The following is a 19,263-nucleotide window of genomic DNA, read 5'->3' as shown; positions in this document are numbered from 1 at the left end:
GAGCAAGGTATCCTGTGTTTTTATATTATAGATATATACTTTTTTTAAAAAACCTGGTATATGTGGATATGGGTACGGTACAATGCAGGCACAGTAGTGTAGTGGTTAGCGTACTGCTATTACATTGCCAGCGACCCTGGTTCAATTCCAGCCACTCTGTAAGGAGTTTGTATGTTCTCCCTATGTGTCTGTGTGGGTTTCCTCCCACGTTTCAAAGACGTACGGGTTAGGAAGTTGTGGGCATGCTACGTCGGCACTGGAAAAGTGGCGACACTTGCGGGCTGCCCACAGAACATTCTATGCAAAGATGCATTTTGCTGTGTTTCGATGTACCTGTGACTAATAAAGAAATCTTGTCTTGTATATAAAGAGAAACTGAACCAATATCACAGCAACAAGAATGGCTGGTTTTGATATGAAGTTGTTGAATTCAACATTGAGTGTGGAAAGCTGCAACACGCCCAAATAAATAGTGAGATGTTGCTTCTCAAGCTTATGCTGGGCCTCATTATGACAATGCAGGAGACCACATACAAAGGGGTAAGAATGGAGATAGGATGATAAATTAACGTGGCAAGCAACAGCAAGCTCAGGGTGGCCCCTAAAGACCAAATGCATGTTCTCCACCATGTTTGTGTTTACCTCTACAGCTCCCTTTCCCAGTTCAGGTGAAAGATTTTTGATCTGAAACATGAGTCCAGTTTCTCTTTTCACAAATGCTACCTGACCTGTAGAATGTTTTCTGCATTTTCTGCTTTTATTTCAGATTTCCATTATCTGTATTTTTTTTATTTCATAGGAATGGCAGTGTCAGCTTAACTCTCCAAAGCTGAACTGATATTTTCTTGTCCATCATTAGATGAGTTCTCTAGTTATTAAACCCTAAAGCACAGCATGAACACTTTTTTCAGGTGTTTGCTTTTCTACAAAATAAACCTTAAAAAATACAGGAAAATTGCTGATTTCAATGATAAATACTCACAATGCCAAAGCCAGCATTCCCTTTCTAATAACAGGGAAGCATTCCTATAGCTGTGTAAAGATTAATAAATAGAATAGATTATTCACCCTGTGGTTCTGAGTAGGCAAAAAAGACCTAGCAAAAATATCCTTCTGCTGTTGTATGAAACTTCCATCAAATTCTTTTGATGACCAATTGTTTTTTTATGTGCTTTCAGTCACATTAAAGCTTTATGCACTTGCTCTTTTGTCCTTTTTTGAGAAATATTGTTAGTTCAAATTTAATTTCAGCCACTGTTGTAATTTATACTTTGTATAATCAATCCTAGACCCACCAGACACATCACATTCCACTGGTAGTGAAGATGGGTTGACTTAAGTTCACATAAAGCCAATGTATGCATCAATTTTACCTTCCTGGCAGCCATGCACAGTAAGTAGAGAAGCAGGATTATTTAGCAATGCAATGGTTCCATTCAAATAAGAAAATTAAGTCAAGATTAACTAACATTAAGCTTTTAAATTGTGAGCTGTTATGCCTTTTTAATTGCTGGATTGACCTAGTAAATATGCTACTGGAGTCAAATAAATTTATTTATATTTTTAAAAAGTTATAATTACATGATCAATACTTGATACTCATTAAATGCCTATAACTATTATTGATTAATTACAATGTCCAAAGGTGAAATTATATTTCACCAGATGATTTTTATCACATTTCTCCTACAGATAATCATTGTATAGAAAACTATTGATATAGGTTGAGTTTTACAATAAACATAGTTTCTTAAATGTTGGGAATTATATTGCTGCAGCCTGCAATTAAACACATCTTTGTAAGATTGTGACAAGAAGATAAAGCTGCTTTACAAATAATTAAAGAAAAAAAGTAACCAGATTGGAATGTTGTGGGTCCAACTTCTGATTCAGCACTTAAGCACCAAAAGTTTTGGCTGATTCTGTAGCAATATATTTAAGGAGTACCTCACCATCAGGGCAAGTTCTTTCAGATGTTCCAGGGAAACGCTGAAGGAATAAAGCACCGTCAGGATGCCCTCTCTGCATCTCCAGTGCTGTCAGGATGTCTTTTTTCAGAAGCTCCAAGGAAGTGCTGAGGGAGTGCAGCACTGTTAGCATAACTTCTTCCAGCTTCTCTGGGGAAGTGCTGAGGGGGTGAAGTGCTGAGGGGGTGAAGTTGTGGTGCCTTCCATTAGATGCTCCAAGGAAATACTGCGGGAGTGCAGCATTCCAGGATGCCACCTTTTGGGCAAAACATTAAATTCAGGTCCTGTTTGCTCTCTCAGAAGGATGCTTTAAAGATGATGAGAAAGTTGGCGGCTGCTGGAGATTAATATGTATCCCCTCAACCAACATCATTGAAACAGCTTATTCAATCATTTTCACATTGCTACCTGATAATCAGCTGTTACATTTCCAGCATTCCACCAGCAGTTAAAATACATGAAGTTGACTTTGCTAGCTGCAAAACCCTCTGGTCATGGAGCACTACATAAATACAAGTTTTCCTTTTATCATTCAGCTGTCACTGCTACATTTCTCTGTTCCTTTACCACCAAACTTGCACGCAACCCTAGTCCTGAACTTCCAGCTACCCTTCTATTCCTTGCATCTCCAAGCTCATCAGATTTGAAAGTCTCACTTCCTGCTCTGTCAACCATATTGCAACTGAACTGTTGAGCTTCCAACTTACTAATAAACTAGATTCCTGAACATATAACAATTCCCACTCCTTGAGTATTGCCCTCTCACCCTTAAGTCTGACATCATCAGCCTCTCCTCAAAAGAGACACCTTTGAATACTAACCAGACAAATAAACCATAAAAAGGGCGACTACCATTGTTGTGCCCTAGATCATTTAGGGAAAAGCCAAAATGCAGCTGACCATGACCATGCTGGAGAAATGTTTTTAAAGTACAGTAAAATAACAATGTTTTGTTTTAATGCAGTCTAAATGGATGCTCAGGAAATTGACCCTTTGAATTAGTTACACAAATCGTTGTAAAAAAAACTGGTACAAGTTTGTAGGAAATTCTGGGCTAAACTGTGATTCTATGTTCAGGAAACCAACAGTGATACAAAAGGTGTCCCAGTATCAGGCTTGTGTCCCAAGTACTCTTTAGTATGACAGCTAGGTCACACACTACAAGTAGAAGCAGAGATTGAGCAGATTCCACTTTTGATCTCTTGTAACATTTTTGGAGTGGATGCAGTCACCACAGACAGTCACCGGAACGAGGCCTATAGGCAATCCTGGAAGTAGAGTTTGTTTCACTCTCTCACTGGTACGAGAAATGATGTAGGGAAAATTCTGCAGTTGGCACATTTGGCTCTTCTCACACATCAATGCCAAGCACAATTGATTAGCCGTGAAGCATATGTGGAGAAAAGCAGGCAGTCAATGTTTTGGGTCAGGACCCTTCTTCTAGCCTGCTGAGTTCTTCCAGCATCATAGTGTTTTTTATCCAGATTCCAGCATCTGCAGTCCTTTGTTTCTCTACAATTGATTAGCCACCTTTGTTGCATCAGCCTCCATCTGTCCAGATGTTGGATATCCACAAAAGAATGGTGAAAGGACAATGCAAAGCCATTAAGCATTCTCATAATTCTAATTAATATAAACCCTACTTCCAAGTTCTAATGCCCATAAATTAATTTTAATGTCAGCCTACAGATGGCATACTTATGATGGCTCTGACCTAAGCTGCTTAGGTACAAGCTTATAGCCTAGTTTCATCCTCAGGAATACCATTTAAAATTTAGTTTTTCTTTGATTGATTGCATATACCTTGTGATCACTCATCATTCTTTCACAGTTCGTAATATTTAACCACTAGACTGAAATAATTTGTAAAATTAATCTACTGAATATAAAGAATTAAACAAAAAGTTTGTGAATGAGATAATCTTGCAGGGTTGACCCACAATCAAATCTTGGATAATAATTTGAATAAAAAGAAACCTCAAGCGATTCCCAAGACCACTTGAATTTGAAATGTATTTTGTCCAAGCTGATTATTCGTAAACACAACTAAGGACTTGCCTTCTAGTCAGGATTCCTGGCTTCACCATCAAGGTTTGTTGGATGGGGCTGTTTCTTTGCTTTTCTGTTTGGTTGGTCACTTACACAGAACGACATGACATGGTGAGGAAGAAAACCTATCTTTCCCCATTAGTAGAACAGAGGTGTATAAATGATCTTGTACATATCACAAGAGACAGTCACTTATCTGCCAGCTGTGCTCTCTGTTCTTGCTTCTGACAAAGGACAAGACCTGTGAAGCTGGGGATTTATGGAGATTCACTGCCATATGCGTTTAATCACAAAAACCATAACAGAAGTGTCATAATAATTATTTACAAATGCAATACATTAAAGCATGAGAATTACCTAGTAAATATAATTAAAAGCAAAATTATATGTGAAGCACTTAAGGACATTCTGGGAGATAAATTAAGCCACTGCATAAATACAATCTCTTCCTGTGTGTATTTCTAAAATTATCAAATTAAAAAGAAATTAGAAGTACTTGGGGGTTCTCCTGACTCTACAGCTTGATAAGGAACGGAAGAATTTATTCATGCTATGTGGTACTGAGGAATTAGTGTTAATTTATTAGACGCTCACTGGAATGAATATTCTTTTGGATTTCTCTGAAGCCAGGAGATTGTATGTACAGTATCCTTCACTGGTCATGTCAAATGATCATAAAATTAATCTAAGTTACAGTTTCCTGATTTAAGAGTAATCTGTTAATTCTTACTATATAAGGTCATACATAAAGTATTCTTGTATACAAAGGTAGCAACCGGTTTCTGGATAATTGGTTCAGCATGTATTAGCATCTTGACAAGGAAAGAAAAGAAGGAAAAGGTTAAATAAAAACAGCTACTTACAAAAATATAATGCATTTCCTACTTCTGACACAGCTGTTTTTAAATTATTCATTTAAGTTTCACTTATCAATATTCAGTGTACAATTCATAAAATGTATTAAAACATCATTGTAATATAAAGAGCTTTGCAGTTATCTATTCTTCAGTCTTAAATAATATTTTGTAAATGCAGTGATGCTTCAATATTTACAAGTGAATTGATAAACACATTTCCACATATCATGCGAAACAATTAAAATCCACACAGGTTTTCACTCCAATGTATTGGCTGCACCACAATAGTTATTGGACATGTCAAAAAAGTTGACTGCATCTCATCAACCTATCACTTCAGCTGTCACAAGTTTGGGAATTGTGCTGGTAGGAGGTAAGAAATTATATTATAACTGGAGATATCTCCCAAATATTCCTCTCAACATTGTTGAATGTTGTTATTATGTTAATGCCGTCTGATAAATACTATTCTCTATATTTTATAAAGGTTATCAATTTTAAAAATAGCAAGAATAATAATTAATACGCTTTGTGTAAATAAGCCTGCAATAGCCCCCCCATAAATAAATACCATTCTCATTTCAAAGATATACTTTATTATGTTGCTGCACACTTTCACCCCCGATAAAAATATTTTTCACAATTGTATCCGACAGAAAGATGACAATCTATCCAGTCTTGAATATTTTATGCAGGTATAGTTTTGAGTTTCCTTTTTGTCAGTGTGAAGGGTGGGGTAGTATGCATGGTTTTTTTTTTTGAGCGTTGCCAATAATTTTTTTAAAATGGGATCTCATATTAAAGTGGATTTTGTAATTTTTAGTGCACTGAGACTTTGAATTTCAGCTTAATTGCACTGCAACTCAATGGAGTAGCAAGCTTTTAACCTCAAACTGATGGATAACTCTGTATGATACCAAATACAATGGCCATTTTAATTGGATGAATGCTGAAAAAAAGATGAATTATTTCAGAATTAATTGAGAGGAATTCTGACCAGGACACTTGGAAAACTTGGGATCTTTCACTTGAACAGTCAGATAAAAGCAGCAACTCCTACCTGCCTCCAAAAACATTACAGACCCCAAGAAAAGCAGTGTGGGTCAGACTGGATATTGTGCATCTGTCCTAGACAAGGGTTTGAATTTGTATTTCTATAATTTGATTCAGTGGAAAGGCTGTTAACAATTGTGCTAAATATTACATAATTAAAAATTCAGATTCAACCTTCAAAGGCAGAAACCCTTTATCCTGCAAGCTACTTACTCATAACAAAGGTCAGTTCCACAAATAGCGTCCTGAATATTTCACTTCGTCATTTTCCATGCAAATTTTGATACTACATACAAGCAGGATATGGAGGTAAATTAAAATCAAAGTGCAACATAAAATATTTAAAAGTAACCAAATGTCATTATTCATATTGCAAATGTTTAATTTTTTAATGTCAACAGTATAAAGTACATCAGCTGTTAAAGGAGTCAAAAATTAGACCATAATTATATCATTTGTTGCTGTTACAAAATTACTTATTTTACAAGATTTGCAGCAATTAACTGCTCTGGATAAATGTATGCTAAAAACATATTTGCAAAAATGTGCGATCTCCTACTTTTCCATCACTAAACATGGCAAAATTGACAAATTATTACTAAATGGGCCTTTATAAAGGAAATGTTGTTTCCATTAATATTCCCAACATGTAATTTACATTTGTGTCATTCACACCAAATTCTCTGCAATATTTAATGTCTAAAGTAAACCAGCTATTGCCCATGTTCCACTAAAACAATGCATTAGCAGCATTACTTACATGAGTGGGCAGTTTGCATTCTATTACATGAATGCAGCTGGCTTTTTCCATCTATATCCATCTCATTTATCAACATCTATTTGTTATTAACCTAATAAAAATGAGATTTCCATTGAGGATCAGATTTCCCACACAAAGGTCAGAGAAGTTGTGCACTCTCTTCTACAGTTGATATAATCCTTACATTTATTCTAAACTCAGTGGTATTTCTCATATTGTTGCACAACTGGGGGAATTGGATGCTGATTTTATGAAATGACAAATGAGATGTCAATTTCAGTGTTCACAGAAGTCACCATAATGTAGTTAATCATGTTATTTCAATTATTAACAATGTGTTGTTTTAAACCACTGAGAACAAATAATATCAGATTCAACCCTCCAGTCGCATAATTAATCCACAAAATGAACCACATTGTTAATAATATTAACTGCCAAACAATTGTTGATCAATTAAATTCTTATTTTCTCACACAATATATAAATGCAGCAAATGTGAACAATTTGTATCATTATAACTAATCAGCCATTTTAAAAATCTAATTTGTATTGCAATTAGCTTATTTATAGCACACATTGGCCAAACTGTCATCACTAAAATTTTGCCACTGAACAGCAAACTTAGATCCTGGGTTAATTCTAAAATGCCATTAAATGACATAACTGATCAAATTACTGCATTTCTATACAAATAATTTCTGTCTGGATAAAAGGTTGGGAATACTTAAGCTATAAAATGAAATCTAGAATAGGTTTGGCTTCCTTTTCACATCCACAAAAATTAGTGGACCCTGACCTTAGCTCAACATTTTCACTCGTGGCCACAGCCTTTGACTACTTTAAGGATTATCACTTTGCTAAATGATTGTACTCATTCTCTTGATGAATTTATTTGATCTACATTGTGGATCCATTTCCATCAGGAAGGGTCAAATTAAAGACAATGTTTGTTTCTAATAGCAGTACATATTTGAGTCACAAACTTTGTTCTTCAAATACGTCAACCCCTTATCCATTCCCAGTGCAAGTCTGGAACCTGCTTAATCATGTCTATTCTGGGTTCAGTCCAAAGTTCAAATTCTTGCAGTATTTATTTTCAATTAACCTTAATATCAATTTGAAGCAATAGTTTATATTTTTTATTTATTATTTACTTCATTTATAATGGAGTTCAAATGTCTATAAATGTTAGCTTTCACAACTGGCAGAGCTCCACTTCCAGCTTTGCCTTCTGTCAAAAGCTGTCCAGGGCACTTTATTACCTCTGCGCCATGCCTCCTGTATCATGCTGCTGTCCTCAAGAATGCAGAAGACCCTCAATCTGGCCCAGGTAAGTGTGCATAAACCACAGGTAGTGACTTCAGTATGATCCAACTGAGAGGATTTTAGTTCAATGGAATCCAACTATTGAGAAAGAAAGTTTATGGGAGTACTAAGCAATGAATGTGTCATGATTTACTGAAATCAGCACTGAACCACTTCCAAGTGATTGACATTTGCAGTTCAGAAGCTACAGTGCATCTAGACACAGCATTATTCCAGATCCTGATAACGACAGAAAAGCAGCACTCCAAACCGACTGGAAGGTACGTAGTCACTCTCAGAATTAAAGGTGATTCCATTATTACACTGATATTCACTTGACATAGTTAAGCAAGATCAGAGCTACAATACTACAGTTTCCTCTCAATTTTTTTAAAATGTTTTTCTATGAAAAATTACTGTAATATTATGGTAATTTAATTAGCATAATATTCTTTATATTAGAATAAAAAGCGTGATATTTTAAATGTATATTATTATGGGAGTAAGAATGGTTTTCTTTGAGACAAGGGAAGCACTGGCAAGAATATATTCTTTTGTTTATAAGCAACATCATTTTATTAAGAATTGTTAGGATTCTTGATATTCATTTTATTTTATAAAATAGCAGAAATGTGTTTTATTAGAGGGCAGGAAAGTGCTGAAAAATATAATTCTCAAAACCAGATTGTATAGCAAATATGAAGTCATTAAATTAGCTTTGTGCAAGAGTAAAGTAGAACAGTGACACAGCTAACAGAGCTGTTGCTAAAAGGAAACCAGCAAAATTGCAATAAAATGGATAGTCAATAATCAGTGTTATGTTGGTGTTGACCAAGTGGCTTACAGTTTTCCAATGATAATAAATATCATTGACCCACGTGGGACTGATGGACTTGAAGTCACAGCGAGTGAAATGTGATCATGCACATAATGATAACATAAAACACATCCATGTCCCGAAAAGGGATCCACTATAGCTTGTTCTTGAAATGACCACTGAATAGAAGGGCATCAGGAATCTGCAAGTAAGCTACCATATTTCGTTAACGGCTTCTCAGTTCCCTCCACAAAATATGTCATTATAAGACCTGGGCAGAATGCTTCCTTATAAATGAATAATGAAGTTTAATGAAACATTTGTGAATTGTAGGTAGAGTAAAAGCAAAGGCAATAAAATAAAAACTATTTAGTAATTGTACTTAAGAACTGTTTGATGATAAAGACTTTCCTTTTTTGAAACCTGAGGGTTTTGCTTTCTTTGTTCCCGACTCCAAATCATTTCAAAAATCCACGAAATCCACTGTGACTATTCAACCAGCTACTTCCCTTGAAAAGCACTTGCCATAAAATCTCCTTGAAAAGTTGACAAAGCTTTGCAATGTAGAATTATTTGAATGGTATAATATACCAGTACCAATTATTTGAAATATAATGGTAGAATATATTGGTACCAAATGCTACAGCCATGTTTTATATCTAGAATAGTGAATTAAATAGTTTTCAACAAAAACTGGATTCTACTGATGACTAACAGGACATTTGCTTATTGAGCAGCTCCAAGGTATCTGTGGAGAGCAAAACAGCTAATGTTTTGCCTGATGAAAGGTCATTAACTTGAAAATTTAAGTTTCTCTCTCCATTAATGCTGCTTGATCTGCTATTTCCAACATTTTCAACCTTTATTTCAGATTTCCAGCATTTACAGTATTTTGCATTTATTGCCTATTGACAATTGGATGGGGAATGTGTAACAACATGGCCAACAGCAAACTCTATTTCATATGTTAAGTCTGATATAAATTCTAAGTCATTGTTCTACTTTTGTTGTGGCCTTAGAAAAATTTGGAAGCTCCCAGAACCTAAACATTAAACATAAAATCTGAAATTGAATCCAGGCTTCCATTAAACATCCCACAGAGATTAGCTTTATTTTGAATTTGTGCATAAAAAGGAGAAAAATTTGAATTTGAGTCACTTTTCACAACTAATAGCCCTATGCCCTTTACAATCAATGCAATATTTCTAAGTGTAGCCATTACTGTAACATAAGAAATTGTTTTCCATTTGGCAGAATAAGTCCCCAAAGGTGGTGGTGATAAAATAAGTAAAATGCATTGATTGAAGGATAACTGACCAGGACACCAGGGTTAACTCTCTAATCATCTTCAATAGTACTGCAGAAACAGCTTTGGTTCATCTGAAAGACAGCACCGCTGACAGTGTAGCACTCCCCAGATAGTGTACAGGAATACCAACATAAGATGACAACCTGTGGAAAAATGGCACTTTCAAAAGGCGTGCAAGCTTTGATTCTTCAAACGAGGTAGGTATTAGTCCAGATCCCTTCTGTCTAATGAACAATAAGAAACCCGTGGCATTACTCGAAGATAAACAGTGATGGAAACATTATGCACAGCACGAAATGGCTGCTGTTTTCATTCACATAAAAACATTCACTCTGTAAGCTCACTGTTCATTTAAGGCTTTGAGACAGGATTATACAAAGCAATTACTCTCCCTAAATATAGATGTGCTTATTTACTGTGGTGTTACCATACAGGCAATTATATCTTTAAATCTGAGTTTATTCACAAAAAATTGTAGTTACTTCTGAAATGCAAACATATTTCAGTGTGAAAATTAGGATCTGTTGGAAATTTATTTGCTACTTTTTTTAGTTGTACATTTCATGAGTTCACATGTATGCTGCATGTGAACTCTGCAAAGTTTCTTTTTATTGAATCCTTGGACATATAAAGAATAGTTCAAAAGCTGAGAAGTTTTTTTTTAACAGAACTACGCTTAAACACAAAACAAAAAAAAAATCAATTTAGTCTGATGTTTAAGAACTTAAGAACAATCTTACCATGACCTTACAATGACACAGGAGGAAGCCATTTGGCCCATCTCGTCATGCCTACTCCCTAGAAGAGCAATCCCAACAGTCTTATTTCCTCTCTATATTTTCAATGTAACCCTGCAACTCTATCCTTTTTCACACACATCCATCAATGCCCCTTTAATTCATTTGGTTCTTACATACAGCAACTAAATAACTACCAGAACATCTTCGTGATGTGGGAGCAACCTGCTAAAAACCCATGTGGTTGTGGGTGAAACATACAAACTTGCCACAGACAGCACTCAAGGTCAGGATCTGTGAGGCAGTAGTGCTCAGTCTTGTACTACTGTGCTGCTCAATGAACTATTATTATTGTTGAATCTTATTAAAGTTATTCTAATGGCAATGTAAAGTTCTTGGATGGAAAAAATTGAGGAGACACTAAAGATGAATAGTTTTGAAGGCGAGTGAATGGCATGAGTTGAGGGAGATCTTAAACTAGTACGTGCCTCTGACTGAAATCAACACAGGTGGAAAATTACATGAAAAATCTCCTAACAACCTTAACAGGATGACCTTAGGGTGTAAGAACCTCAGCTCCAAGGATACCAGTTCTTGCAATCTCATACTCTGTGGTACGGTACTGCGTACTAATCTGGAATCATGCATCAAATGCAAATGTGCTACAACATTCGATGACGTGCAACCTCTGTGGAAGTCTTTAACCAACCCTTTCACCATGGGTCTCAGCCTAACCAATGCTCCTCCTCCTCCCTTCTATCTGCCATTCATCTGTAGTATCTTCTTACTGGTTCAAGTCCAAGAGCATTACTCTTTAACAGGTGAAGTAGTACCACGATAATCTGAACCTACCACTCTACGATCTTTAAATCTACCTGCTGCGCATCCACCATTGAGCATACCCATTATGAATGGCACCATCTTATCAAAATATCCTGCTCTCTGCATTGGTAGCTTTGATCTGCCACATCGATAATGGGCCTTGCCAAATAGGTTCCGGGCAGGGTAAGCCTTGTGTACCGAACCTCCAATGCTGGAGGCTCTGGGACAACATATACTCTGTGCCAGGCTGCTGACTCTCTGCTGGAACTGCATATGGGCACTGAGGATGCTGCCACATGGTTCAGAGATCATGCAGATAATCCAGTTGACTAAAACTCTGATAATTTTTTTGAATGGCTATCATAACATTGAAGTTTATACTATTACATTTCCATAAATAGTCCATCTATTGTTAAAAATAACAGAAACATACACATACATGACTTATACTAATCAGCAATTGATAGGTATTTCACATTCATTTTTGCTTACTTCACCAAGCCTAGGAAAGAATCTGATGCAAGTTATCAGACTGCAGCAAACAAATGTGCATGAATTCACTTTAGAAGTTTATCAAACAAAACTTACTAACCAAAAGAAAGAAAACCATACTTTTCACAAAATTGGCACAAAATTAACTGACAATCCAAGTGGCCGATCAAGCACTACTTCGGTTTGCCTTTTTCGTGCTAGAGGAGACAGCATGATAAATAAAACATGCAGAAAGATGGCAAACACTGGATAATTGAGGCCAAGGAGCTGAGCAATCTGGTGCTGCATGTTCAATGGCGCTTGAAAAACAAATGGAATTTCCAATCAAGATTATGAACATGATGAACTGGAGAAAAGTACAGCAAATTTAGGTCATTTCAGCCTGCTAATCCCAGCAATTTAATCATTCAGCTGTCCTACTTGTGTCCGATTCTTTCCCACTTTAATGTACTATACAGCTTTGAACACTTGCCATAGATAAGGGCAATTCAAAATCAATAAATGTATCAACAAGTATTTTCATTTCATGTATCTCTAGGTCCTAAATGATAAGATTTCTGATGTTCATTTAATATAAATTTCCAATTGCTGTAAAGTACTCCGATTTTCAGGCTAAGATAATAGATTACTGACACACCATCAGCATGCCAGGTCTTTTGGGAGGGAATCACCCAGAGATGAATTGTCATTTGCTTTATTTAAGATACATACAGTGATTTCTATAAGTGAAAATGCAGTAATAATGCTACAGTAGGACACATTGAACCAGAAATATCCCTTTAGTTTAACTTTATTAACATAACATAGGACAATGGAGAAGATGAACTGTGCTGAACTCCCTTGCTAAACTGATAGCCAAGAAGCATCACAGTCCATTACCAACATGGATAACACCAAGTAAATTAATCATTATTTACAGATTGTATCCAAACCACCTTATTTACTGTGCTTCTATGTATTGAATTTTTGCTTCAGAAATAGCGACAATGGAGTGAAAAGTACCTTTTTTGTAAATACTAAGAGTATCAAATTATATTACTGCATCTAAGGCAACTGTTGAGAGTGGTGCACGTAAAAGATCTCAAGTGCACCAACAAAATTGTACTTTGAGTACTTCTACTGATTCAGTGTGGCTTTTAAGCTGACACAATTGGAGTTGATCCAAGCTCTTTTAATAATGTAAGTAGGCTAATGAAGAGAATCACCCCATTATGAAGGTCTTAAATTGGCAAATTCTCCATTTAATATCTATATGAAGTCTTCATATTAAAAGGTCTATTCATCCATATTTTAAAAGATGACTCATGTTATTCATTCTTTAATGGAGGATTACTTTTTAGAAAGACTGTGTTCAGCTCTTGCATGAGTTTTGAATGAAGTTTTGTATCAGTTCCAAAGTACATTTTATTAAGCGTTGTTTCTGCTTGACCTGGACACTGTAGACCCTGGCGGAGTCTTAACTTTGTGTCACTTTGTGTTACAGTAGCTTGACCTGGTCGTAAAGTGCGCTTATTTGGCTCTTGTCCGTTGCCAGACAAAACCCCTGAGTGTTGTAAGTAGGCAGCCAAGTGATGTGATTTCCTGTGCGTATCCTCACGGACTGTGTGATGAAGGAAGTCATTCAGATTCAACTTCCTGGCATCCTTCTGTAACAGAAATTAATTATTTAATGGCGGGAATTCAATATTCTGGTAGAATGCATCTTCTCTAACATTTTGTCAAAAATTGGATGGTGCAGCACATCAAATACTTGCACAAGTCACTTACAGGCAGCAATAAGAAGTGGTTCCTGGCAAAATGCTGTTACAGAAGCAAACAGCAATCAGCCACGAGAAAGCAGTCAGCAGACTGAGCCAGTGCTTCGTAAGGCTACCCATTTCGTCACTCACCTGCTCCTTGGTCAAGGCTCCTGCAATGTCTTTTGAACATATCCATTGCATGTTCTTTCACTGCTCTTTCAGACAATGCATTAGAAATCAAACATTTTGCTGTGTAAATGACAACTAACTGCATTATCTGGTTACTAACCCCTTTGCCATTGAAAATAGTTTATTTTCATTTATTCTATCAAAACTGTTGATGAGCTTGAACAGCTCTATCAGAGTACCTCTTAACTATCTCTGTTCCAAGAAAACCAAACTCATTTTTTCACCATCCCTGCATATATGAAGCCCTTCAGCCCGGTACCGTCCAGGTGAATGCCCTTTACATGCCCTCCAAGCCTTTAACATTATTCCTGAAGAGTCCTGCCCAGAACTGAAGCCAATACTCTAGCTGGGGCCTACACAGTATTGAAAGGTGGAGTATAACTTCCTTGCTTTATACTCTATTTCTCTATTAATAAAGTCAGTTGAAAAAGGGAATATGAGGAGCAAAGAGAAAGTATGATAATACATTAAAAGCTAAATAAAAAGTAAATCCAAAAAAGTAAATAGTTGTCAAAAGAAATGGTCAAAGGAAGGCACATTTTTAAATAGCCTTGTCATCATTTATTGCCAACTTTAAAGGTATGTTGACAAGTACCTCTCGCTGTACTTCCTAAAATACCAACAGTTAGCTTTTCTTGCCTCTGCTTGTCCTCCAATCCACATTCATCACTTCACACTTCCATTAGTCCTGTGGCTGCCATTTCACCACAGATCCTATGTCTGTCCATTTCCTCCTGAATTCCAGAATAATCATCCTCAGTAATTACTTAATTTGCAAGTTTCATTGCAAATACTGGGATACTCCTCAAGTCTGCAAAATTTATTTAATGTTCTTTCTTCTAAAATTTGTGTGCAATTTATGTTTATGTTTTTCTTGTGGATGCTGTGCATCTGCTGCTACGTGCCTGTTGGAAGTAAGTTTTTCATTGCACCTGTGCATATGACAATAAACTTGACTTTGACTTTAATATATATCAAAAAGAGCTGCAGTCCCAAACTTATCCTGGGGGAATGACATTATTCAGTCTGAAAATAAAATATTCAGAATCAGACTCTGCATTCTATTATGTGCTGTTTGGTAAAATACCTTTTGAATGTCCATTTACCAGTTCTTTTGTTTCATCGCTGCCCTCATTTTAAACAGACTTGTGACATCTGAAGCCCTCCAGTACAAACCCCACACCAAAGGAGGATCGTGACTAGACCCTTGCCTATTTCAATTTTTACTCCACAGTAGCCAAGGATGCCTTCCATCTGGATCAGGTGACGATTCCACTTTCAAGATTCCCATCGTTTAAAATATATCCCTTCTATCACGTATACAGGGTAATAGCAGCTCCTCTTCAGAACGCTTATCTCTGGGCAAATTCCCTGTTTACCATTTGGATTTATCAACACGCACCAAAGTGGATACTCGGGTAGCTGTGTCCACTGGGAACATCATCTCTATCCCCTCATCAGTCTCTCCAACTCAATTTCAAGTACCTCTGAGTGCCACATGCTCTGGTGGGTGTACTGTCACCTGCGTCCTTTCAGCTGGCACTAAATAATATTTGCCTCTCCCTGTTCCATGAAAGACATCTGTGAGTTGCATGGCTGAAGTGATTGTTTGAACTGATTTAGTCTTCATAATCCTACCAAGGAATATCATAACCAGTTACATTTGCTGGACAGTACTACTTTCATATTTGGGTGTGGTGTGTGATCTTTCTGGCCAACCAGTATGAAATCCACATCCTAATTCTCTTGCTTCTTTGGTTCACCACTATCAGAGGCATCTTCCAGCAGGCTAGTGTAGTTCTGTTGTACATTGACAGGATATGATTTAATTTTCACTGCAATGCTTTGAGGGACTTTACATGTTGTTCCTGAGTCTATTTGAAATGACACAAGTTGCTCTGCACAAACACCTCAGTGTAAATACATCTGCTCTTTCCACAAAAGTGATCTCCTTTGGCACCAGGTATATTAGTATTAACCAGTATTTCAAATCTCACCCTGTATGTCTCATCTCATCCATTTCATGGATGTTCGGCCTTCTCTTCAGGGTGCACTATTCACAGAAGTTATTTTCCAATCCATATCACGAACACATTTTCCCATATGCAGTGCATTTCTCTTTTAGCCCCTCCTGTTGCCACTCACAATACTTGCAACACATAAGCTGCTTTGACAAAACTTTCTTTTATCTGCCTTTTGTCTCACGGAGGGAGTGCATTTAGACTGGAGGGCTGTGACTAGCGGTGTCCCACAAGGATCAGTTCTGGGGCCTCTACTTTTCGTGATACTTATTAATGACTTGGATGAGGGGGTAGAAGGGTGGGTTAGCAAGTTTGCAGACGACACAAAGGTCGGTGGTGTTGTGGAAAGTGTGGAGGACTGTCGAAGCTTGCAGAGGGATTTGATAGGATGCAGAGCTGGGCTGACAAGTGGCAGATGGAGTTCAATCCGGAGAAGTGTGAGGTGGTATACTTTGGAAGGACAAACTCCAAGGCGGAGTACAAGGTTAATGGCAGGATTCTGGGTAGTGTGGAGGAGCAGAGGGATCTGGGGGCTTCATATCCACAGATCACTGAAAGTTGCCTCACAGGTGGATAGGGTAGTTAAGAAAGCTCATGGGATGTTAGCTTTCATAAATCGTGGGATTGAGTTTAAGAGCCGCGAGGTAATGATGCAGCTCTACAAAACTCTGGTTTGACCACACTTGGAGTACTGTGTCCAGTTCTGGTCGCCTCATTATAGGAAGGATGTGGAGATTTACCAGGATGCTGCCTGGTTTGGAGAGTATGGATTATGAGGAGAGACTAAGGGAGCTAGGGCTTTACTCTTTGGAGAGAAGGAGGATGAGGGGAGACACGATAGAGGTATACAAAATATTAAGAGGAAGAGATAGAGTAGACAGCCAGCGCCTCTTTCCCAGGGCACCAATGCTCAATACAAGAGGGCATGGCTTTAAAGTAATGGGTGGGAAGTTCAAGGGAGGCATCAGAGGGAGGTTTTTTTACCCAGAGAGTGGTTGGTGCATGGAATGCGCTGCCTGGGTTGGTAGTGGAGGCAGGTACGTTGGTCAAATTCAAGAGATTGTTAGATAAGCATATGGAGGAATTTAACATAGGGGGATATGTGGGAGGAAGGGGTTAGATAGTCTTAGGCATGGTTTAAAGGTCGGCACAACATGGTGGGCCGAAGGGCCTGTATTGTGCTGTACCGGTTCTATGGTTCTCACCACATGTACTTCTTTCTGCTGGTCATCCAATCTTTCTTGCCTGGTTTTGGCAGCATATCTGTGTGCACTTTTCTAGAGTTAACTCTCTTGAGTAGTCACTGTTCCCTTAGGCTGGAATCCTGGAATCCATGTAATTTAAACTCTGATAAGAGAGTCCTTTAAATCTGTGAAACTGTGGCTAATTGCAAATAATATAGGCTCCATTAAGAAAGTACCACTAAAAATCTCCTTGTTTATGGTTACATGTAAAGCACCACAAGTCAACTACTTCATTCCCAGGGCAGTTTTCAATGTGCACGTGATGCATCTAATGCATCCTTCAGGGTTTCATTAGTAGGCTTTATGATACAGTACAATTCTCTTCCTCTGTGACAAATGAGATCAAAAACATCTTTACTCTGTGCTTTGGTTTATCTGCCATAGCCAGTTAAACACAGATGTAAAACATTCCTCCCATTATTTCAACATTTTACCTACCTGGAATTCCGATGACTTGGGCACCTACATTTGGTCCATTGTTACTTTTTCCAATAAAATCACACAGTTCAATGTTTCCTCAGTGCTTTCCCACATATTATCTTGATTTGGAGAGATCACGCCCAGGGTTTGCTTTTCCATTTCAAACACAGCCTCTAAATTTCAGTTTTATCATTAGAACTTCTACCTCAGCATCTTTCTCCCACACTCTCAAGAATACTAGAAAAGAGTTCGAAATTCAAACGAACAAGAGCATTTTATTAAATAAAAGACAATCTTACAGTGTCAGGGAGAATTCCAAGAGTGGCTTTATTCCACAGAGGCAAACAGCTGCTGACAAGTTCTGCAGTGAACAATGTTGCAACAACACAGACAGCAGTTGGTCCTGAGACACCCTTAATTTGGTAATGACCAATATTACTGTGCCACATCTGTCATGGGGCTGCCTTATGAGGAAAGAATGAAAAGACTGGGCCTATGCACTCTGGAGTTCAGCGAGTCTCACTGAAACATACTCATTGAACCTCAGTGACTGAAGCAGCTTAATGAAGTAGTTGCTGAGAGCAGGTTTCCCTTGTGGGGGAGACTAGAGCTTGGGAGAATAACCAGATCAACCACTCAAAACTGAGATGAAGAAGAATTCCTTAGGCCATAAGACATAGGAGAAGAATTAGGCCATTTGGCCCATTGAGTCTGCTCCACCATTCGATCATGGGTGATTTTTTTTTCCTTCTCAACCCCATTCTCCTGCCTTCTCCCCGTAACCTTTGATGCCCTTAACTAATCAAGAACCTATCAACTTCCACTCTAAGTTTACCCAATGACATGAATTCCACAGACTCACCACCCTCTGGCTAAACAAATTCCTCTTCATCTCAGTTCTAAAGGGACATCCTACTATTCTGAGGCTGTGCCCTCTGGTCCTAGACTCTCCCACTACTGGAAACATCCCCTCCATGTCCACTCTATCCGGGCCTTTCAGTATTCAGTAGGTTTCAATGAGATGCCCCCTCATCCTTCTAAACTCTGGCAAGTACAGGCCCAGAGCCATCAAACAGTCCTCGTACATTAACCCTTTCATTCCTGGGATCATTCTTGTAAACCTCCCCTGGACCCTCTCCAATGCCAGCACATCCTTCCTTAGATATGGGGCCCAAAACAGCTCACAATATTCCAAATGTGATCTGACCTATGCCTTATAAAGCCTCAAAGCCTTCTCAGAGTGCTGTGAACCTTTGGAATTCTTTACAGCAAAAAGCTCTAGATGTTGAGTCATTAAGTCAAAGACAAATTTTTAGACCAGAAAGGAATAAGGGATTATGGAGAGTAGCCAGAAAAAGTTGTGGCCAAAGATCAGATCAGATCAGCCAAGACCTTACTGAATGGCAAAACAGGCTTGAGGGACTGTGTGGTTTACTCCTACTCCTATTTCACAAATTTTTATGCTCCTAAATGAATATTTAC

At 37.7% G+C, this 19,263-nt stretch overlaps 1 protein-coding gene across 4 annotated transcripts in view; it reads right to left on the bottom strand.

Moving 5' to 3' along the window:
- Nucleotides 1-12,942: 12,942 nt before the first annotated feature.
- arap2 (ArfGAP with RhoGAP domain, ankyrin repeat and PH domain 2) overlaps nt 12,943-19,263 on the bottom strand; it is a 286,956-nt gene continuing 280,635 nt past the window's right edge. For 3 of the 4 annotated variants that reach the window (XM_052039500.1, XM_052039491.1, XM_052039516.1), the window contains one exon: nt 12,943-13,814. In XM_052039500.1, the coding sequence (XP_051895460.1) occupies nt 13,476-13,814 (339 nt within the window). In that variant the 3' untranslated portion in view covers nt 12,943-13,475. The remainder of the gene's footprint in view (nt 13,815-19,263) is intronic. The other variant, XM_052039508.1, reaches the window with a different exon arrangement.

The sequence above is a fragment of the Pristis pectinata genome, chromosome 2 (assembly GCF_009764475.1).
Source record: "Pristis pectinata isolate sPriPec2 chromosome 2, sPriPec2.1.pri, whole genome shotgun sequence".
In the NCBI taxonomy this organism is placed as follows: domain Eukaryota; kingdom Metazoa; phylum Chordata; class Chondrichthyes; order Rhinopristiformes; family Pristidae; genus Pristis; species Pristis pectinata.
Note: the sequence above shows the minus strand (reverse complement) of the source record. Positions and strands in the feature narration are given on the sequence as shown.